This window comes from Callorhinchus milii, unplaced genomic scaffold (genome assembly GCF_018977255.1).
Source record: "Callorhinchus milii isolate IMCB2004 unplaced genomic scaffold, IMCB_Cmil_1.0 Scaffold1, whole genome shotgun sequence".
Lineage (NCBI taxonomy): Eukaryota > Metazoa > Chordata > Chondrichthyes > Chimaeriformes > Callorhinchidae > Callorhinchus > Callorhinchus milii.
Window position 1 is genome coordinate 32,535,513 of NW_024704742.1, and position 19,744 is coordinate 32,555,256.

The 19,744-nt window shown below is 45.1% G+C and overlaps 1 protein-coding gene across 1 annotated transcript in view; it reads right to left on the reverse strand.

Moving 5' to 3' along the window:
- LOC121848070 (acetyl-CoA acetyltransferase, cytosolic-like) overlaps positions 1-18,240 on the reverse strand; it is a 28,742-nt gene extending 10,502 nt beyond the window's left edge. The window contains exons 1-3 of the mRNA XM_042341025.1: positions 17,879-18,240; positions 16,247-16,347; positions 11,577-11,627 (exon numbers count right to left, since the gene is read on the reverse strand). Of these exons, the coding sequence (XP_042196959.1) occupies positions 11,577-11,627; positions 16,247-16,347; positions 17,879-17,979 (253 nt within the window). The 5' untranslated portion in view covers positions 17,980-18,240. The remainder of the gene's footprint in view (positions 1-11,576; positions 11,628-16,246; positions 16,348-17,878) is intronic.
- Positions 18,241-19,744: the final 1,504 nt, after the last annotated feature.

Below are 19,744 nucleotides of genomic sequence, written 5' to 3' on the forward strand. Positions count from 1 at the left end.
TCCTGCAAACAAAACCACGCAACATGCACAAGGAGTTCTCAAGGACATTGCTGCTGTGTTTCCAAACTTCTTAAGAAAGGGCCATGTCTGCCTTTGAAGGATTGTTCAAAGGAATTTAACCATGAATCTGGGATGGACGTGTTCACAGAACAACAAGTGCTGGCATTTGTTATTGTTTGAAATTGATGGCTTGCTTATACACTTCCTGGTCCAAGCATGAAATGTGCTTCCTCTTCAACAAGTCCTTTCCCCTGACAATACCTGCATGTTCAGGCCTTGAGCTGGGAAGGGTGGGTGGAGGGTCAGGGGGAAATATATGGTACAAACCCATCATCTTAAAAGTACACCTACCTGCCTTAGATTCCAGCTGATGCACCTTGTAACTTTAACATGTAACATGTACATGTACCTTTAGCAGTGTGAAAATAGCTTAACCCTCAATTCCACATAGGACAGGAAGCTTACTCCAGGTGGATAACTAACTACATGTGTCGAGATTAAAAGATGGCAGCGCACTTATCTTGGAGCAGAACAGGTTTGGATTTGATAGGTTCCTTTAAGATAGGGTGATCATATTTTGTAAACCAAATCCAAGGACCCACACATGAAAAAGTTGAACTTATCTCAATTGCTGATGCTGGCCGGATTGCAGAAGCTTGTTGGATTAATGAGCTGTGTTTCTCTGATGTGTGTATCGGTTTTAAAAAATTATTGTTCTTGCTCAGTTTGTTGCTGAACTCAAGACGGGGCAACTTCGGCCCCATGAATCCTCATCCTGGGATTATCCCTGGAGATCGGGCACTTATGTTCACCCTACTTTAAGGGGCATTTACTGTCTGCAGGATTCTATTACAGAAAGAAAAGATGCGCCTCTTTTAGTCATAAAACACGGCCCCAGATCATCACAGCATTTTCTTTCTTTGTCAACGTTAAGACTTGACTTACCTTATCATACGAAGACAGCCATAAAAAGGTCAAGAGTGAACTTGTTTCTTTTTACTTACCTGGTACATTATACTCTCCCGCCACTCCCTTCACGAACTTCTCCAATCGGGTTTCCATGCCATCCACAGCACAGAAACAGCCCTGGTCAAAGTGACTAATGACATTCTGTCCATCTGCGACCAGGACTCCCTCTGTCTCCTTGCCTCCTTGACCTCTCTGATGCTTTCGACACCGTCGACCACTCTATCCCTATCCACCGCCTTTCCTCTCATCTCAACGGCTCTGTCCTTGACTAGTTCAGACTCCTCTCACACCGCTTCCACTTTATCACCACAAACGACTTCTGCTCTAGCCCCTGCACCGTCTCGTGCAGTGTTCCTCAGGGCTCTGTTCTTGGTTCCCTCCTCTTCAATATCTATATGCTCCCTCTTGGTGATATCATCTGCAGACATGGTGTCAACTTCCACATGTGTGCAGATGACACCCAACTCTACCTCTCTGCCTCCACACTTGACTTCAGGACCACTGCTGTCCTGACAGAATGTCTGTCAGACATCAAGTCCTGGATGAGAGCTAACTTTCTTCAGTTGAACGTCAACAAGACCGAGGCCCTCCTGATTGGCTCCCGTCAGTGCTTCCTCACCTCAGGCACTGACAGCATCACCATCCACGGTTCCACCATCCATCTTACTAAGCCAGTCTGGAACCTTGGGGTCTTGTTTGACCCTCAACTATCCTTTCTACCCCACATCTGTGCCAAGAGCCGCTCTGACTTCCCAACATCCGCAACATCGCCCGACTCAGCCACTGTCTCACACCACAGGCCGCCGAAACCCTCATACACGCCTTCATTACATCGAGGCTTGATTGTCGGCCTCCCCAACTCCTCCCTCCACAGGCTGCAGATCATCCAGAACTCTGCAGCCCGTGTACTCTCCCGCACTAGGCTCCATGATCCTATCACCCCCATCCTCGCCCAACTCCACTGACTTCCTATCACACAGAGGACAAAGTTCAAGATCCTGGTCCTCACTTTCAAAGCCCTCCATAGTCTTGCTCCCCCCCTACCTCTGCGACCTCCTAAACCCCTACCATTCTGCTCGCTCCCTCCGGTCAGCGGGCTCCGACCTACTTCACGTCCCCCGCCTCGCTCGCCCCACTATTGGCAGGCGGGCCTTCTGCCACTTTACCCCCACCTTCTGGAACTCCATCCCGCAGTCCCTCCACCTCGCCCCTTCCTTTGCCACCTTCAAGACCCATCTCAAGGCTCCCCTCTTCGACCGTGCTTTCGATCATCCTGCTTCTCCGCCTGCCCTCCACCCCCGACCCTGACCCCCAGCTCGGGTCCAAAACACTGACTGTCCAGCGCCTTGGGACGTCCTCCTACGTGAAAGGCGCTATACATATGTAATTTTGTTGTTGTTGTTAACAGAAGGTGTTAATGAAACTGGATTAAGAATGAAACCGTCACCTTAGATTTGTGGAAAATTCTTAAATTCAGCTTTAATTTGGAAAGTCAAGTCTCCAAATCTCTCTTCAAAAGTTTTTTAAAGAACAGTGAAAACTCAACATTACACTTAAGAAATTTTTCAAAGTTCTACGACAATGATCTTAAGGCTAAAAGCATGAGAATTTTAGACTTCTGAGGTATGTGACCATTAACTTTGTCTTCATTTGACCAATATTTGGTTCACGTCATAGATAAAAGACGTGGGAGGAACATTGCACCACTTTCAGCATTGCATTTACAGGGCTTAAAAGGCAAATAGCATTGACTGAGCCAATTAAAAGAAAATGGGTCGATGGCATATAGACTGAAACCCAGTGAAAGGGGTTTGATGTCTCACATTCACAACACAGGCTGATAAAAAATTAGTCAGAAATTCACAGAGAGGAAAGTAACTGTGGTATTGAAAATTGTAATCATCAATAAAATAATAATAAAAATCCTTGCACTTGATATAGCACCTTATCACATCTTCAAGACGTCTCAAAGCGCTTTATATTAAAACAGTTTAACGTTTAAAAAGACAAAAGCCCCAAAACTGACTATTATGTTATGAAGGAAAATATAAGAATAAGATATTATCGTACAATTCAAAACAGCTGTCTGAGGAGCTGGGTCATGGCTGGCACTAAATAGAGAGGCAACGCAGATTTTGTCAATGGCCAGAATTGTCTTGTGGTTCAGCAAATGAATCGTAGATAAGTGAACTTTGTATTTGATATTGCGCCTTTCACGTCGGGAGGGCACCTCAGAGTGCTTCACAGGATTTACTGTGAAGTGGAGTGACTGTGTGTTTTCCAGGTAAATAAAAGATGAATATAGGGAAGGCAAACGGTTCAAGACAGACTGAGAATTAACTAAAAATGACAGTTCCAAAGCATACGCTGTGTCTTCCAGGTGAGTGCTGGTAAAGAGGTGTTTGGTTAAAAAGGAGTCCTTCTGTGGATCATTAAGCAATGTAAATCTTATTTTAATAATAATGTAATAATCCTTGCAATAATATAATAATCCTCGCTTTATTATGTCATTGAGACCTTTCAAAGCACTTCACAGAATACACCGTACAGTGAATCGACTATATTTTCACGAGGGGTGGAGGGGATCATTGAATGCTAGGTTTTGCTTTCACAAATCCAGTAGCATCAATGTAGATATTCAAATCTTTTACTCTAATCTAGTAGCTGGCAATGATTGACAGGAAGGGGATGTACAGTACAAGTGCTGTACCAACATACAGTACTGGGAACTGATTGTATTCGTACGATTCAAAACAGCTGTCTGAGGAGCTGGGTCACAGCTGGCAGTAAATAGAAAGACAACGCAGAGTTTGTCAATGGCCAGAATTGTCTTGTGGTTCAGCAAATGAATTGTAGATCGTTTGGAAGGATAAACTCATGTGTTACGTTTACATAGCAAAAGACACTTAAGCACTGTTACCCTCCCAGTACTTCCAGCAGCTGTGACGTGCCAAAAATCTTTTGTTAAACAGCTAGACAAAATGAGAAGGCTTTCACTTTTTCTGGCTCCCCCACCCCCATCCACTAAAAAGGTTCAAAAAGTAGGTCTCTACTGATATCCAACCAGGAGGTGACCATAGGCACAGTCGAAGAGATAGATCTTGATAGATATTAAGGTCGGATTTAAACAAAGAGTGGTGAGGTGGCAGGATTGAGGCAGGGATTTCCAGAGGTTAGGACCTAGGGATTGAAGGCATGGCCACTGATGGTGGTGCAGAGAGGGTTGGGAGATGTGCAGCAGGCCTGTGTTAGCTGAGCAAAGCAGGAGGACAGAGGAGTGAGGTATGAACATTGAGGGAATAATTCTATGGACCTAAATACAATCTTATCAGGAGGTTCTATTTCCACTGATCCACTGCTTGTTAGTATCTAAAGAGTATAAAATCAAGATAGTCATTGAAAAACAACAGAGATGTTAAAATATCTTTTACCCTGTGGATTGATAGCATGTGAAATATCCCACCAAAATCCACGGTAAAAGCAGAATTTATCATAGCTTCTTGAAGAGGAATTAGACTAATATTTTAAATAGAAAATTATTTAAGGGTATGAGAAACATATAATACAATAATATGTACATTTATATAATGCCTTTCATGTCAGGAGGATATCTCAAAAGTGCTTGACAACACTGGATGGGCAACCAAACTGGGATTGGGAGCTGAAGAGGGAAAACATGATAGAAAGCACAGTTAAAGCGATATATTTTGAGACTCAGGAGAATGGGTCTGAAGAGACTGTGAGTCTCTTTCATAGAGCTGGCATGATATACTGTGAAGTGCAGTGACTGTACATCTATAGGCGAAATGCAATTTGCCCGAGGCAATTTGCCCACATCATTGTCCCACAAACTGCCATGGAGTGAGTGAATGACCAATTTATTCGAGGGATTGTCTATGGCTTTAAAATGACAGGAGGCATAGTTGCAGAGAAGCTATTTGGCTCAGACCGTGGGAGTAGATCTGGTGGACATAGTTTGAAAATTAAAAAGCCTCAAGAACAAGAGATTAAAAGAATTCTCTATCCCCACAGAATAATGGATATCCGGTACAAATTTGCCAACAAAGCAGTTAACACTGTGTTAATTAACTAAACCAAACAGAGCTGGAACAGTAAACTACTTGAGAAGAATACTGGAAACACGGATAAATAAGGGAGTCCAATAAGAAGCTGTACTCCAAGGGACACAAGAATTTCTTTCCTCCAGGGCCAGGGTGGTATCTGGGGAACACTGGTTGTGGGAATTAAAAAGACCAACAACAATTTACATTAATATAGCACCTTTTGTGTTGGCAGGACGTCTCAAAGTAGGCTCACCTGTCTTAAAGGGGACCGACTCTTTAACTGAGTTTTACTTCGCCCCCCCCCCTGAAAGAATATTATCACCCACCACCTATGATCAGGTTTTGAGGCAGAACAGGAAGGGGACAAGGTGGATGGAGTTCCAGAAAGGAGGGGCAGGATACATGAAAGGTCACGTGGCAATGGTGAGGCTGATTGGAAAAGGGATATGTCTTCTAGGTCCGAGGCAATAGGATCACAGAAGGTTACAGCGGTCGGATGAGCTGAAGCCATGTAGGAATTTGATAGTGAGGATGAAGATTTTGAACGTGATCGGCTGGGGGTGGGGAGCCAGTGACTGCATTCAGTGGAAGGCCAATTATCCGCACACTGATTATCTGCTTGACCATGCATCCACATCACACTCTGATGAGGAAGTCAATTCAGGGCTCCAGAGGTGACAGAAAATGTACAAAGTAACGTACATTCAGGTTATTAGGGAGTTGGGATGAATCACACCCTGTAGTAACCTTGCTCACATGCGCACAACCAGCTTGTTTTTGTTATAGTTAACACTAGAGCTAATTTGTATACTGTGTGGTGTCCAATTATCCTGTTTGCTTATCCACAATGGGGCACATCCCAATAGTGCGATTTAACAACAACAACAACTTCCATTTATATAGGTTCCTTCATGTGAGGCAGCATCTCAAGAGCGCTTAATTTGAAGGAGTCTGACTCCAAGGCGGGGATAGGAAGGAGGTGACTGTAAGCCCGGTCGAAGAGGAAGGTCTTCAGTCATGATCTAAAAGAGGGGAAGGAAGTGGCAAGGTGGAGGGACTGCGGGAGAGAATCCAAAGGCAGGAGGCCAGAGCCAGCTGAGCCAAGATTAAATGGCTCTCCAATGGTGATGCGGGGATGGTTGAACGCTTCAAAGATTTTGATTAATTATCTTTTGTTTTTTTGATCTACCCATCATCAGTTGTGCAGCACTAAGTAGAACTCAAGAATGCACATTACCGGAACCATAGTCAGTACTGTACTCCAACTAAAGAATGGCAATGACACTTCAGGTACCAAACCACATTCCCAGTTATTGGCTTCAAGATGCTACAGAACATTGGTGTAATGGGCCCAGCGAAGGGGCTGTAGCCAGCGACACCAGCTAGATAGCTGGTTGCTTGTTTATTGACCTGAGGGTCAAACATTGGGACTGTCACTCAAATCTGCCTACTGCAGCCAGTCTGATTGGAAGTCTCAATGAAACATTGTGTGGGGAGTAAAACCTAACAACAGCTCTCTCCCGCTGTTCGGATCACGTCCCTCGGCAACAGTTAAAGTGAGATTATGAGGGAGAGCTCAGACAATGTTTCAGTTCAATGGCTTTAAATCCCCTCCGCTGTGAAACTCTGATATGTAAGTCAAAAATAGAAGTCAAAAATAGCAGTGAAATGTTAACAGTTCGCAAAGAGCCAACAGGTGAAGGTTTCTTAGGCTTTTTGAAATCCCATTTCAATCTCAGCAATACAGTGTTGAAAAAAATCCTTGCATTTCATATAGGATTTCATCATGTCGTTGAAAAAACTCAAAAGGGCTTCACAGGAGTTCACTATTCACTCTCATGACTGCTTTTCTATGCAAATGTAGCAGTCAAGCAGCACACAAATAGCCGCTGTGGTTTTTAACTTGGGAAATCTTTAGAAATGTGATACCAGACCAGAAAAAAATGAAATTGAGTGAATAAGAAAATCACTTACCTGTCAATCACAGAGCCCAAGAAAGAACAAGGCTCAGAAAGCACTAGACATTTCATACCAATGTAATGTGTAGAACAGACAGGAGAACAGTAAAATAGCACAATGTCCATGCCCTTCATGCATCTAAGTGATGGGCCATCCGAATCAGAAGCATCCAAATTATACCCAAATTTCTCATCATATCAAATAAATCAGAGATGACCTGATCTGATCATTCCAGCATGTTTTCACGGTGATTGCGATGGTCCCACACTCTACAACCCATCCACCAGTCTTTGCAAGAAACATGCAGGAATTGGTTATTTAGATTTTAACACCACCATCCATTCCGTCCTTTACTAAAGCAGCTCAAGTAATGCAGGTCTGAAGAGATATTAGCCAGAACACAATGAGGTGGAAACCGATAAGGTGCAGAACATGCACAGAAGTGATATGCGAAGACCGTGTGCTCCTCTATAATGCACTCTGATATTTGACAATATAAACCAAATGTAGACTGTTTATTGCACCTGGAATTCTAAAAATACCCATCCATAACTCTCAACTTGCACAGCTTCTAACAACAATAAATTACATTTGTATAGCACCTTTCATGTCGGGAAGACGTTCCAAGGCACTGGGCAGTCCAGGATTTGCACCCGAGCTGGGGTGTTGGGATCAAGAGGTGTGAAGGCAGTGGGGGTAGAAAGGTGATCAAAGTTGCGGTCGAAGAGGAAGGTCTTGAGACGGACCTTGAAGGAGACAAGGGAGGGAGATGAAGGGACTGTGGGATGGAGTTCCACAACGTGGGGACAGAGAGGCTGTGGGCCCCACTACCAACAACAACAACAACTTAGATTCATCCACCCCGGATGGCATCTCAGAGCGCTTCACAGTTACGGTTCCTGGGGCCGAGCCGGGGGGGGGGGGGCGGAGGAAGGTAACCAAAGGCACGGTCGAAAAGAACGGTCTTCAGCTGATTTCTGAAAATAGGAAGGGGGGGTGGGGGGGTGAGGCGAAGGGAGTGAGGGAGTTCCAGAGCCTCGGGGCGTAGTGGCTGAAGTCACGGCCGCCGATTGTGAAGCGGAGTTTTTGGGGGGCAAGGAGGAGGCCAGACCCAGTGGAGCAAAGGCAACGGGCATTGTTTTGAGGAGAGACAAGGTCAGAGAGGTAGGGGGGTGCAGAGGAGTGGATGGATTTGAAGACAAGGGTGAGGATCTTGAAGTCGTTCCTCTCTGGGACAGGCAGCCAGTGCAGTCTGGCAAGGACTGGGATAATCGGGGAGCAGAGTTTGGTGCGGTTAAGAATGCGGGCAGCAGGGTTCTGGATGACCCAAATTTTATGAATGGTAGTGGAGGGGAGACCGGAGAGGAGGGCATTTGAATAGTAACAGCCGAGAGGTGACAAAGGCATGGACCAGGGTTTCAGTGGCTTTTGGAGTGAGGTATTGGTGGAGACGGGCGATGCGTCAGAGGTGGAAGAAAGCGGTGCTGGTGAAGGACTGCACGTGGGGGAGGAAGGATAATTGGGGGTCGAACCTGACGTCTAGGTTGCGTATGGGTTCGGAGAGTTTTAGGGTGTGGTTGGGTAGGTGGAGGAGGTGAGAACCATGTGATTTTAAATGTTGACGAGAGCCAAAGAGCCAAAGCTTCTGTCTTGTCAACATTCAGCTGAAGGAAATTTGCGGTCATCCAGCCCTGAGATCTGGCAGGCAGGCTGACAGAACATCAGGGTGCTGGGGGTCACAATGTGAGGTGGAAAAATAGAGTTGGTTGTCATCCACATACATGTGGAAGTGTACCCCTTGTCTGCGGATGACATCCCCAAGAGAGAGTATGTAGATCAGAAAGAGGAGGGGGCCAAGGATGGATCCTTGGGATATCCTGCAGGTAACTGGATGAGAGCGGGGAGGAGAAGCCGTTTGTGCAAATGTGCTGCTGGCAGTTTGTGAGGTAATAATAATAATCCTTGCATTTGATATAGCGTTTTCAGGTCTTCTAGACGTCTCAAAGTGCTTCACAGAATAAGCTGTAAAGTGAATTGACTGTATATTTTGTGGGTGAAATGGTAGGACTCGAACCAGGCGAGTGCGGTCCCACTGAGGTGGATGACGGAGGAAAGGCGGTGGAGGAGGATGGTGTGATCGACTGTGTTGAACGCGGCGGAGAGGTCCAGGAGGACAAGGAAGCAGAGGGAGCCTTGGTCATAGGTAGAGAGGATGTCATTTGTGATTTTCACAAGCGCAGTCTCTGTACTGTGGGCAGGGCGGAAACCGGACTGGAGGGGTTCGAAGAGAGAGTGGGAGAGGTGTGCGCTGAGTTGATTTGCAACAATGCGTTCACTGCCAATGGTGGGCACGCAGGATGGGGAACATGGAGCAGATAGGAGTCAGCTGAGCAGAGGAAGGAAACAAGCCGGTGTGGGTTAGCAAGTCAAGCCCTATTGGTGGTGGGGAGGGTGGTAGAGGGGGAGGTTTGGGGAAGAGAAAACTGAATTCTTTCCAATTGTAATTTCACAAACAAACCTCCTTTGTGTGAGGGATTTACTGCCTGGTGGTCCTGATTGATGTTTGTTCAGTACCGTGAGTCCACAAGCCTCTACGGTACTGAGCATCAACCAATAATGGAGGATTGCACTTGGAAAACTGAATCTCAATGCAGTCGTCTTGCAGTGCACATGTTGAGCATGCACCTGCCTCCGAGAGTGAAACCTGATCATACATTAATCAGTTCTGTACACAAGTTTACTGACCCAGAGGATTTTTTAAAGGTGATAGTTAAGGTCTTTATTTGCCAAAGTGATTCATATTTGAAGATATGAGGTGAAATTTATAGCATTTCATCTGCATTATCTCCCAAGCCCATCAACCCAATTCATATCATGCTCCAATGGCTCTCTGTCTCTGAAAAGATCACTCTCACACACAAATCCCTTCACACCCACATCTTCGCTCAATTGGCACAGGTTTCGGCACATCCCACAACTCATCTGCGCCACAATCGTGGCCGTGCCTTCAGCCACATTTCCCCCAACCTCTGAAACTCCCTGCCTTCAAGTCCTCTGCCTCGCCCCCAGTCTCTTTGTCTATCTTTAAAATCCTAACTGAAGACCTACATCTGCAATTCCACCTATGGTCACCTCTACCTCTAGCTCCCTTCCCCCTTGTTTGGCGTTCAAGCCCGCCACTATGCCACTCGCCAAAACAATGTTCAGCATGAAGGGCGGTATATAAGTGCAAGTTACTGCTGTTGTACAAGGTGCACCTTATGAAATATCACAAATTTCACCTTTATGCTTCACTACATTAAAAGAACAGTTGTTGTCTTTAATAATTGTATGATTAGCACTTTACATCAGTCACATACACAGACCTCCAGGGATGGGCTGGACTCGCTAACAGTAAAGAGATATTTCCTTATGGAATAAAATGGACATCCAGCTAAAGATTTGACCACATTTTACTAAAACTTGTATTTTCTGTGAGATCTTAGGCTGGTGGCCTCCCATCCATACTACAATCTGCACAAAATTCTATCTATTGATGATCTTATGCCTAACAAGACCCTCGACTGGTAACAGTTCTGTATGGAGGACATGAACAGTCAAAGCTTAGCATGTGATCGTCATCCTCCTTTCCCATCTTCAAGTAGCAACTGAAAACCATCCTCTTCGACTGTGCTAACAGTCACCTCCCACCTCCCCCCGACTTAGCATCGTACTTCGCCCGTCAAGTGTCCTGGGACGCTACCCTGCATAAGGGGCGCTATATAAATGCAAGTTGTTGTTGATGACATTCGAAGTCATTTAGCCATCTACATGCAGTAGATAATACTGATAATATGCTGTGATTCAGAGTGTATGACTTTTATCATAGAAGATTTACTCTTGCAAGTGCAGCAGAACACCAATTGGTTGCTTGTCAGCTTATGCAAATCCGTGTTTATACGTTTGTACTTCAAAGAAAGAGACAGGCACAGAGTCAGAGAGAGTCGTAGAGAGAGAGACAGAAGAGAGGGTTAGATAGATTCTGTGGACCTGCCTGGCTTTTCTCTTCAGAGCCAGCTGAATGGCTGTGGCCTGGGATACTGGGAGTATTTGGCATGAGCATATAACAGAACATTGAACATTGCAGCATAGCAAGCATGAGAGGCAACGGGTACAAGAGGTACCACATGTGAAGTTCACACGGGGTGGGAGGAGAGGCAAACCACCTGTGACATTGCACAGGGTCTTCACAATAACATTATTAACAGACAAATAATCTTAGTAACAGACAAACATCATACACCCACCCCTCCGCCCGCTCCTTCTCTTAACATGCTTTCTTTGCACATCTGCATGGTGAGCATTATAGTGGGGGTACCACTGCAATGTCACCACATCAGATTGATAAAGAGATGGACAATTTTCAAGGAACAGACTGAAAGAGAAGCACATTTCCTGCTGGTGATATTACAGCACTTTGCTATTTCGGGTTCTTCCCCCATTTGATGAAAGCAGGAGCTCTGCTCTCAGTCACTCTGTGCTTTATGAACCCTTTCTCCAAGCCATGTGTTAACAAGATTATTGTAATAAATATGTTAAGCTAACCTTTGAGAGGGTACGTTACTCGGCATATTCTCTGCATTAACGGGATGAAAGCTGGAAAACAAATATCCAGAGAATTCCAGAGCCTTTTTAGGAGGCTGGACGTGGTTTCGTCAATAAGCCACATTCCAGGACATTTACATACACACACGCACATGCATACCGCCATTAGAACTCTTCTGAAACACATAACAAGGGTCACAAGGGAAATCCTTTTCGGTGTCATGCTTACTCTGTTGAACCAGAAATTGTTGTTCATTTTAGCCACAGAGAGGAAACAATGGTATGAAAATTGATGCAGCCTGGTTTCTTTTAAAGCTGTGTCAAATCCAGCTCAAAACCTGTTCAAAGTCACTTCACTTAGCATTGACTAAAGTCATCCACATTGCGTTTATTTTCCAAACCATAGCGTAAGTGTGAGTTTACTTCCATTTAGTCGTAGTAAATGTGTTATCATTGGGAAGTACCAACGTCTTGATGTTAACCCAGTTCATTCAAATATAATAGGATTTGCAATGCTTCACGCCAGAGAATATCAGGAATCTTGAATCCTTTACTGCGATGTCTCAGACTCTCACTGTAGCTCTGTTTCGATCACTGTTAACAGGCATTAAAATTTTCATTGCAATCTGACTTCAGAATATTCTATACACCAATCCTTTTTTCAAAAAACGTGTATTCATCTTGCTTTAGGTAATTATTTTAATGTTTGTTCACCCTCTCGATAAAGTGGATATAAAGTCTGTGACAAATTAATTTGTCATTTCATGAAATGTACTTGGAATTGACAAATGAGACTCCCAGAAAAACTTTCCAATGTAGAAACGCATTGCACGTCTGTACTTATTGCAGTGCATGCATTCCCATTTGTTTCACCAGTTTCATGAAACTCACCACTGGTGTGTGTGTGAATTAGTTAGGAAGGCATTTATTAGTCGAGTAAAAAAACTTTTGGTAAAGTGGTTGTTTGATATTATTCAAAGCAGTGGTGTGCTACACTGGCTTTGTCAGGTTTCAAAGTCCCGCTGGAACATTTTACACAGGTACAATTCTCATGTCAAATCCCATGTAGATGTTGGTGCTTTATTCATCAACAACAAAAATAAAATTACATTTATACAGTGCCTTTCACGTCAGAAGGGGGCCCCAAGGCGCTGGACAGTTAAGGGTTTGCACCCGAGTTGATGGTTGGAATTAAGAGGGGTGGAGGATAGAGGAGATGGGAGAGTGGCTGAAAGCACAACTTCAGTAATGACTCGGGATTATCAACAATGGAGATGTTTTGTAAAAAAAAAATCGGCCATGTCTTACTGAAGAATATCTCATAAGTGATGCTTAGTTTATACCTTCCCTGTTGTTTCACAGTGGTAAACACAGTGGGTGTTTCCCACCCTTGGCATTGACAGTGTGGTCAATGCTGTGTAGCAGACAGTTTGAAAAACACTGCATCTCTTTGACTGTTTGCTTTATCAAGGCCACGATTCCTGCCTTAATAACTTGGGAGAGAGTTCCTCTGCCCCTGTCACTAGTGGCCAGACATTCCTTGAATGAGAAATGTTCCCCTGGGCTACCTCTGAATAAGGGCCATGCTTCTCATCTCCAAATACATTTTATTTTAGCTTAAAAAAAGTAAACCACGATCCTGGATTTATTACAGAGGATGAACTTGAAAGAGATACAGTCTTATCTGCATCCCATTGAAGAAATGGCTTGATTTCAACTTGGTTCAGGATTGTTATTGTAACTGGGACTGAGTCACCCATTCTGTCCCAACAGCTGAAAGCAGGCAAATTCTTCACAGAACACGTACATTTTATTTTTATAAAGTACTAAAAACAAAAATATGTTTTAGAATTAACAAAAAAAAGGGAAATTCAGTTCATTTTTGAGAATTATTCAAGATAAAAAGGATGCAAGTCGAAACGTATAATGCGAGTCTTCACGGCGCTTTAGTGGAAGCACATTAAAGCGCCAGCAATGTGAAAAAGCACCAGAAAGCCCTCACTTAGTGAAAGCCCTCACTAAGCTGCATATGAATAGGCAGGCACAAGCTTTAGCTAGAATAAACATCAACCAACGGATGTTGAAAGCCAGTCATTCCAAAGCACCAGCAGCAGTGCATATTTCCCCTTAACCCCAGCATGCTGCGTGAATGTTCTAGCAACTTGTTAAAGCCCCCCCACACTCCCACCCTAACCATGTTATATCTAAAATAGCTGTCGATCACACACCTATTAACACCATACCAACCTGTCCGCTCCGTCTTCTCGGCAGGCACTGGCCTGCTTCGTGTCCCCCGCTCTACCCGTCCCACCTTCGGCGGTCAGGCCTTCAGTTTTTCTGCCCCCACCACACGGAATCCTCCACCTCGCTCCCTCCCTTGCCTCCTTCAAGACCCGCCTCAAGACTTTCCTCTTTGGCCATGCTTTCGGCAACCCTCCCCACCTCTACCTTTCACCCCTCTTGATTCCAACCCCCAGCTCAGGTGTAAACCCTTTACTGTCCAGCCCCTTGAGACGTCCTTCCAACGTGAATCATAGATTCATAGAATTTTACAGAATAGGAGGCCATTCGGCCCATCGTGTCTGTGCTGGTTCTTTGAAAGAGCTACCAACTAGTTCCACATCCCCGCTCTTAACCCATAACTCTGCATTTTTTTCCCCTTTTAAGTACCTATCTAATTCCCTTTTGAAAACTATTACAGAATCTGCTTCCATCACCCATTCAGGCAATGCATTCCAGACCGCAACAACTCTCTAAAGAGTAAAAAGGATTCTCCTCGGCTCCCCTCTGGTTATTCTGACAATTATCTTAAATCTGTGTCTTCTTAAAATCCATTCACCCACCTGCCAGAGGAAAGTTTCTCCCTATCTACTCTATCAAAACCCCTCATAGTTTTGAACATAATTTCTTTTGAAAGGCGCTATATAAATGTAATTTGTTATTGCTGTTGTATTTTCCACTAGCAATGAAGAAACACTCGTCTCAGTCTACAACAGCCAATCAGTGCGCAAAAGTCCCATTCTGTTTCACAAGTACTTATGGTACTGTTTCATTGCATCCCTGTTTGAGGGAAATACTGTGCTGTTTCGTATTCCTCGATGTTGTATAACTACACTTGCATTCCCCCACGATGGAGATCCCAACTTCCTGTTTTGCTGTTTGGTTGTGCGTAAAGTCCCTGATGGATCCAATGTCCCTTTCTTTGAATTTTAAAAGTTTTCATTCTGTGTCAATATTCACTTAAATAAATAATAATATGGCGCATTTGATATGGCACCTTTCACTTTGAGAGGAAACACTTCACAGGTTTTACTTTAATGATTGTATTTTGTAGCTGAAGGTGGCATCCAATTTGTGAACAACAATGTCCCACAAACAGCCATGAAGTGAATGATCGAATTTTATCGGGGGATTGTTGGCCAGGACACTGGCCATGGAAGATTTAGCATTCACCTGAACAATCAGAAGGGACCTTGGTTTAACATCTCATCTGAAGGACATCTCTGACAATGCAGGGCTGATGTGTCAGTCTAGGCTACCAATTCCAACAACAATAAAATTACATTTCTATAGCGCCTTTCAAGTCAGGAGGACATCCCAAGGTGCTGGACAGTCAGAGTTTCGGACCTGAGCTGGGGGTCGGAATCGGGGAGGGCGGAGGGCAGGCGGGGAAGCAGGGTGATCGAAAGCACGGTCGAAGAGGAGGTTCTTGAGATGAATCTTGAAGGAGGCAAGGGAGTGGGAGAGGCGGAAAGACTGTGGGATGGAGTTCTAGAGAGTGGGGGCAGAGTGGCAGAAGGCCCGCCCGCCAATAGTGGGGTGAGTGAGATGGTGGACGTGAAGTAGACCGGAGCCTGTTGAGCGGAGGGAGCGAGCAGGATGGTAGGGGGTTAGGAGGTCAGAGAGGTAGGGGGGAACAAGACCATGGAGGGTTTTGAAGGTGAGGACCAGGATCTTGAACTGTATCCTCTGTGTGATGGGAAGCCAGTGGAGTCGGGCTAGGATGGGGGTATTAGTCCCAAGTCCCAAAGTCTAACAACCTTCTAATTCAGAGGCAAGAGAGCTACCAATTGAGTCACGCTGACACTTAACAACATATACAAAATTATCTTCTCTAACACTGCCCCACCCATCCTTTTGAAAATATTTCTATTTCTCACTCTTCAGCAGCTTTGTACAGTGTCTATTTCAGCAGTGAATGAAAGCCCCGGCTTGGGCAAGAGACTTTTCTTGGGTGTAAATCTCTTTGTCAATGAGCCAAAGCGGCAGCTAATTAATAACGTATTTAACAGGTTTTTAAAGTCCAGATGGTATGTAATAGGGCATAATACGCACACACTCAATGTAACAGCCCTTTCGATAGAACTTAATAGCCTCAACTCTTGCAAATTCCCTCTAGTATCCTCTAAAAGGACTAGCATTTCAGTAGCCATTTGGATCATGTGTAAAATCCAGCTCTCCAAATAAAATCCAAATAAAAGCCCTTGATGATGTGTAAACCCCTCAGCTCTGTGTTAAAACCTCCAGCTTTGTATAAAAACCCCTGGCGAGGTTGGAAAAGGCCCGGCGAGGTGGGAAAAGCCCCTGGCAAGGTGGGAAAAGCCCCTGGCGAGGTCAGAAAAGCCCCTGGCGAGATGGGAAAGCGCATGCGAGCATGTGGCGGTACTCACGTTGACAATGACCCCAGGACCTGCGGTTCCATCCCCAGCAGCAATCCACTCGGAGCCCATAGCGACAGAAGCCACCCGAAGTGGAGCGAAGTTTGCGGACCCTGAACAGAAAACACTGTTATAGTAACACAAGCGGGAACACGAAAGGGTTAAAGGGAGAGTCACAGGGGATTGGGTAAAAGGTAGAGACTTAGCACAACAGCACAACCTGGAGAGAATTCCTGAGCCGGGAGTGCAACTTTTTTCTCTTCGCACAAAATAAAATCAACAAAAACGAACAACAAATTGCATTTATATAGTGCCTTTCACATCTGCTTTTTGTTTGGTCTGAGTCAGAGACTGGCCGAGGAAAGAGATGCCAGTCCCTAGAATAATAATAATAATCTTTGCATTTGGTATAGTGCTTTATCATGTCAGCAGGATGTCTCAAAGCGCTTCAGAGAAATTATTGTGAAATGGAGTGACTAGGCAAAACACAGCAGCACAATTGCACACAGCAACGTCCCACAAACAGCCATGAAACAAGTGACCAGTTTTATTTGGAAGGTTGTTGGCCAGGACTCCAGGAGAGAGAAACTCCCTCTTCCCCTTAAACACTGCCAAGGGATCCCCAACGTCCACCTGAGCAGGCAGATGGGAAGTTACAGTCCAAACCCCAGAAATCACTGCATGTTAGAGCGCTCGTAGACAGATCTCTGGATTGCTGCATTCCTGTACATTGCTGAATAAGTACACCACATCTAACGCAAGCCTGGGCATGAGGGCACACGGTGCCTGTATGTCTGACACACTTTAATCATGAGCATCTTACAAATAGGTTAACATCTTTTCATTCAGCCATTCCTACACATTGCATGCACTTTGATCTTTTTTTATTTACAGAGAAAATACGGTTAAATAAATAAATGAATAATCCATTGCATGACTTATTTTCACAATAACTTCAGGGTTAAACTTGGCAACAATATAATAATAATAATAATCTTTGCATTTGATATAACACCTTATCAAGTCGTTGAGATGTCTCAAAGCACTTCACAGAATATACCGTAAAGTGAACTGACCGTATATTTGTGGGCGAAAGGCAGCAGCCAATTGCACACACCAATGTCCCACAAACAGTCATGGATTGGGTGACCAAATTATCATTATTACTTTTTTTTTCACAAGTGTCATTCCTGCGAATTGTGTATATGAAATTGCACATTAGAATACATCAACAGAAAGTAATAAGTTGCTGAGCTATTTTCCCGAGGTGCGTGTTAATAATAATGCTTGCATTTGATTTAGCGCTTTATCGGGTAGTTGAGACGGCTCAAAGCGCTTCGCAGGATATACCGTAAAGTAAATTGACTGTATATTTTGTGCAGCGAAACGCAGCAGCCAGTGTCCCACTGTCAGTCCTGGATTCAGTTTAGGGATTGTTGGAGGGGTTATTATCCCCAGAAAGCCATCTGCTAACAACTGGATTCCTACTTGCTGCGGGTAAACAGGGGTGTCGGGGGTCATGGGGTGGTTGAGACCTCTCAAGGGGCTTCACAGCATATAATGTAAAGTGAATCGACTGTGTATTTTGTGGGTGAAACGTTGCTGTGTGAGTTGTGCAGCTGCAGACGAGTGCCTCTTTCTTACCTGCTGCTGCTGCTGCTGCTGCTGGTGCTTTGCTCCGCCGCTGCCCACAGAGAGAGTGAGGACACAGTCAACACTTTCACGAATAAAGCCCACATCTTCATCCGCTCTGCACACAGAGACCCCACTCCACTCCTCCTGGCGATGGATGGGCTTGAGATGCGCCTGGACCTTTGGGTTTTGCAGCTGCTGTCTCTGGTTCCCTGTTGGGGCACTGTCTCCCTGGAGAGGAGAGGAGAGCTGAGCTGCACTCACTCACTGACTCACTGACTCACTCACTCACTCACAGTGGATTGACTTCTGTCCCAGATCAGCCAGGGAGGAGATCGACCCTTGTTTGCTCCTCCTTCACCTCCCTCTACCCCCCCCCCCCCCCCCCCTGGGAAAAAGGATCACTTCTCCTGGGAAAAAAGTCTTGTGAGAACTCCCTTTGAGAGAAAGAAGGGTGGATCTGGTCAGTGGATCACTCACTCCCCAGCCTTTGGAGGAGAGACATAGCAGCCCTGCAAACAGTCCTGGAGAAATGCCAGTCCTCTCTTCTGGTGGTTGGATCTCCTCACTGTTAGTGATCTGTCTGTCTGTCTGTCTGTCTGACTCAGTGACTTGTGCTGCAGATTGCACACTTGGTCTGAGTGCAGTTTTCTGTCGCTCTCTCCTCTCCTCTCTTCCCCCCACCACCACCCCCTGTGCAGTCAGATCTCTCTGCGGTGTTGCCTCTCCCTAGTGGAGAAATCTGATTTCATCTGAGACATGCAGTGAGGAGGGGAGGGAGGGAGGGAGGGAGGGGAGTGTGGGGGGTGGGAGGGAGAGTCAGAGTCAGTCAGTGTGTGGCACAGGGAGGTTAAATCTGCTCTGTCTGTGTGTGTGTGTGTTGTGGCATGATATGAACACTGGAGAGAGTCAAGAGAAAATGTGTGTGTGTGGGGAGGGGGGTGTGGGGGAGAGAGAGATCAGCTCCCCCCCCCCCCCCCCACTCAGCTGCTGTCAGTTCATCGCATTAACATTGCAAGTGTAATATCCTTCTGCATTGCCTGTTTGGTATTTTGCACGCAGCCCAACTCAGCCACAGAGAGAGGGAACTCTCCAGAGAACAGGACATGTCAAAACAGAAGACCCACACGTTAAATGAAACGGTCGTTCAGGGTTTAAAGGTAGAAAACGTGCATCAAAAAAAAAGCAGGTTACACACGCACTGAAAAGGAGTTGGGCAGTACAAGCACAAGCCCAGTGTCACTGTGTGGTGTGCAACTGCTTCAGTCGATCTGTGCACTTTTGTTTTATTTTCTCTCCGTAAGAGTTGCACATCACGCTAACTGAGCAGGTGGTGGTGTGTCTGAGGCTGAGGGTGATCAGCACTGACCCATTGCCAGCATCATCTATCTGCAATGACTCGAGGACAAGACAGACAGGACATGCGAACACAGTCCTCTGGCTTTAAAGACTATTTCTAAAAGGGGTGGCATTTGGAATTGTACCCTTCACTTACAATTCACTCCAGCTCTGTGTTAAACCGTGGCTGAGAGCAGATCTGACACCAGATGTTAACCTGTGCTGTTTAAACCATTTTCACGTGTTATTCCCCCTGTGTTAACGAATCCTGACACATATAGTAAGAGACAGCATTCGCGAGGCGAGATTGAGACTATGAAACAGACCAAGAAGGTCACTGATCCCTTGAGTCGTTTTTGAGTAAAAGTTATCTTGAATAGAACATATCCCACGATCACTATCCTTGTTTAGATTTATGGGTCACCGTACAGGTTCTGCAGCATGAATTGACTGCAAAAGCTATCTTTTCATCACTGTTGCCCATGACACTCTCCCCAAAGATTGCAGTGATAAAACAATAACCCAAATCGAAGGTAAGCA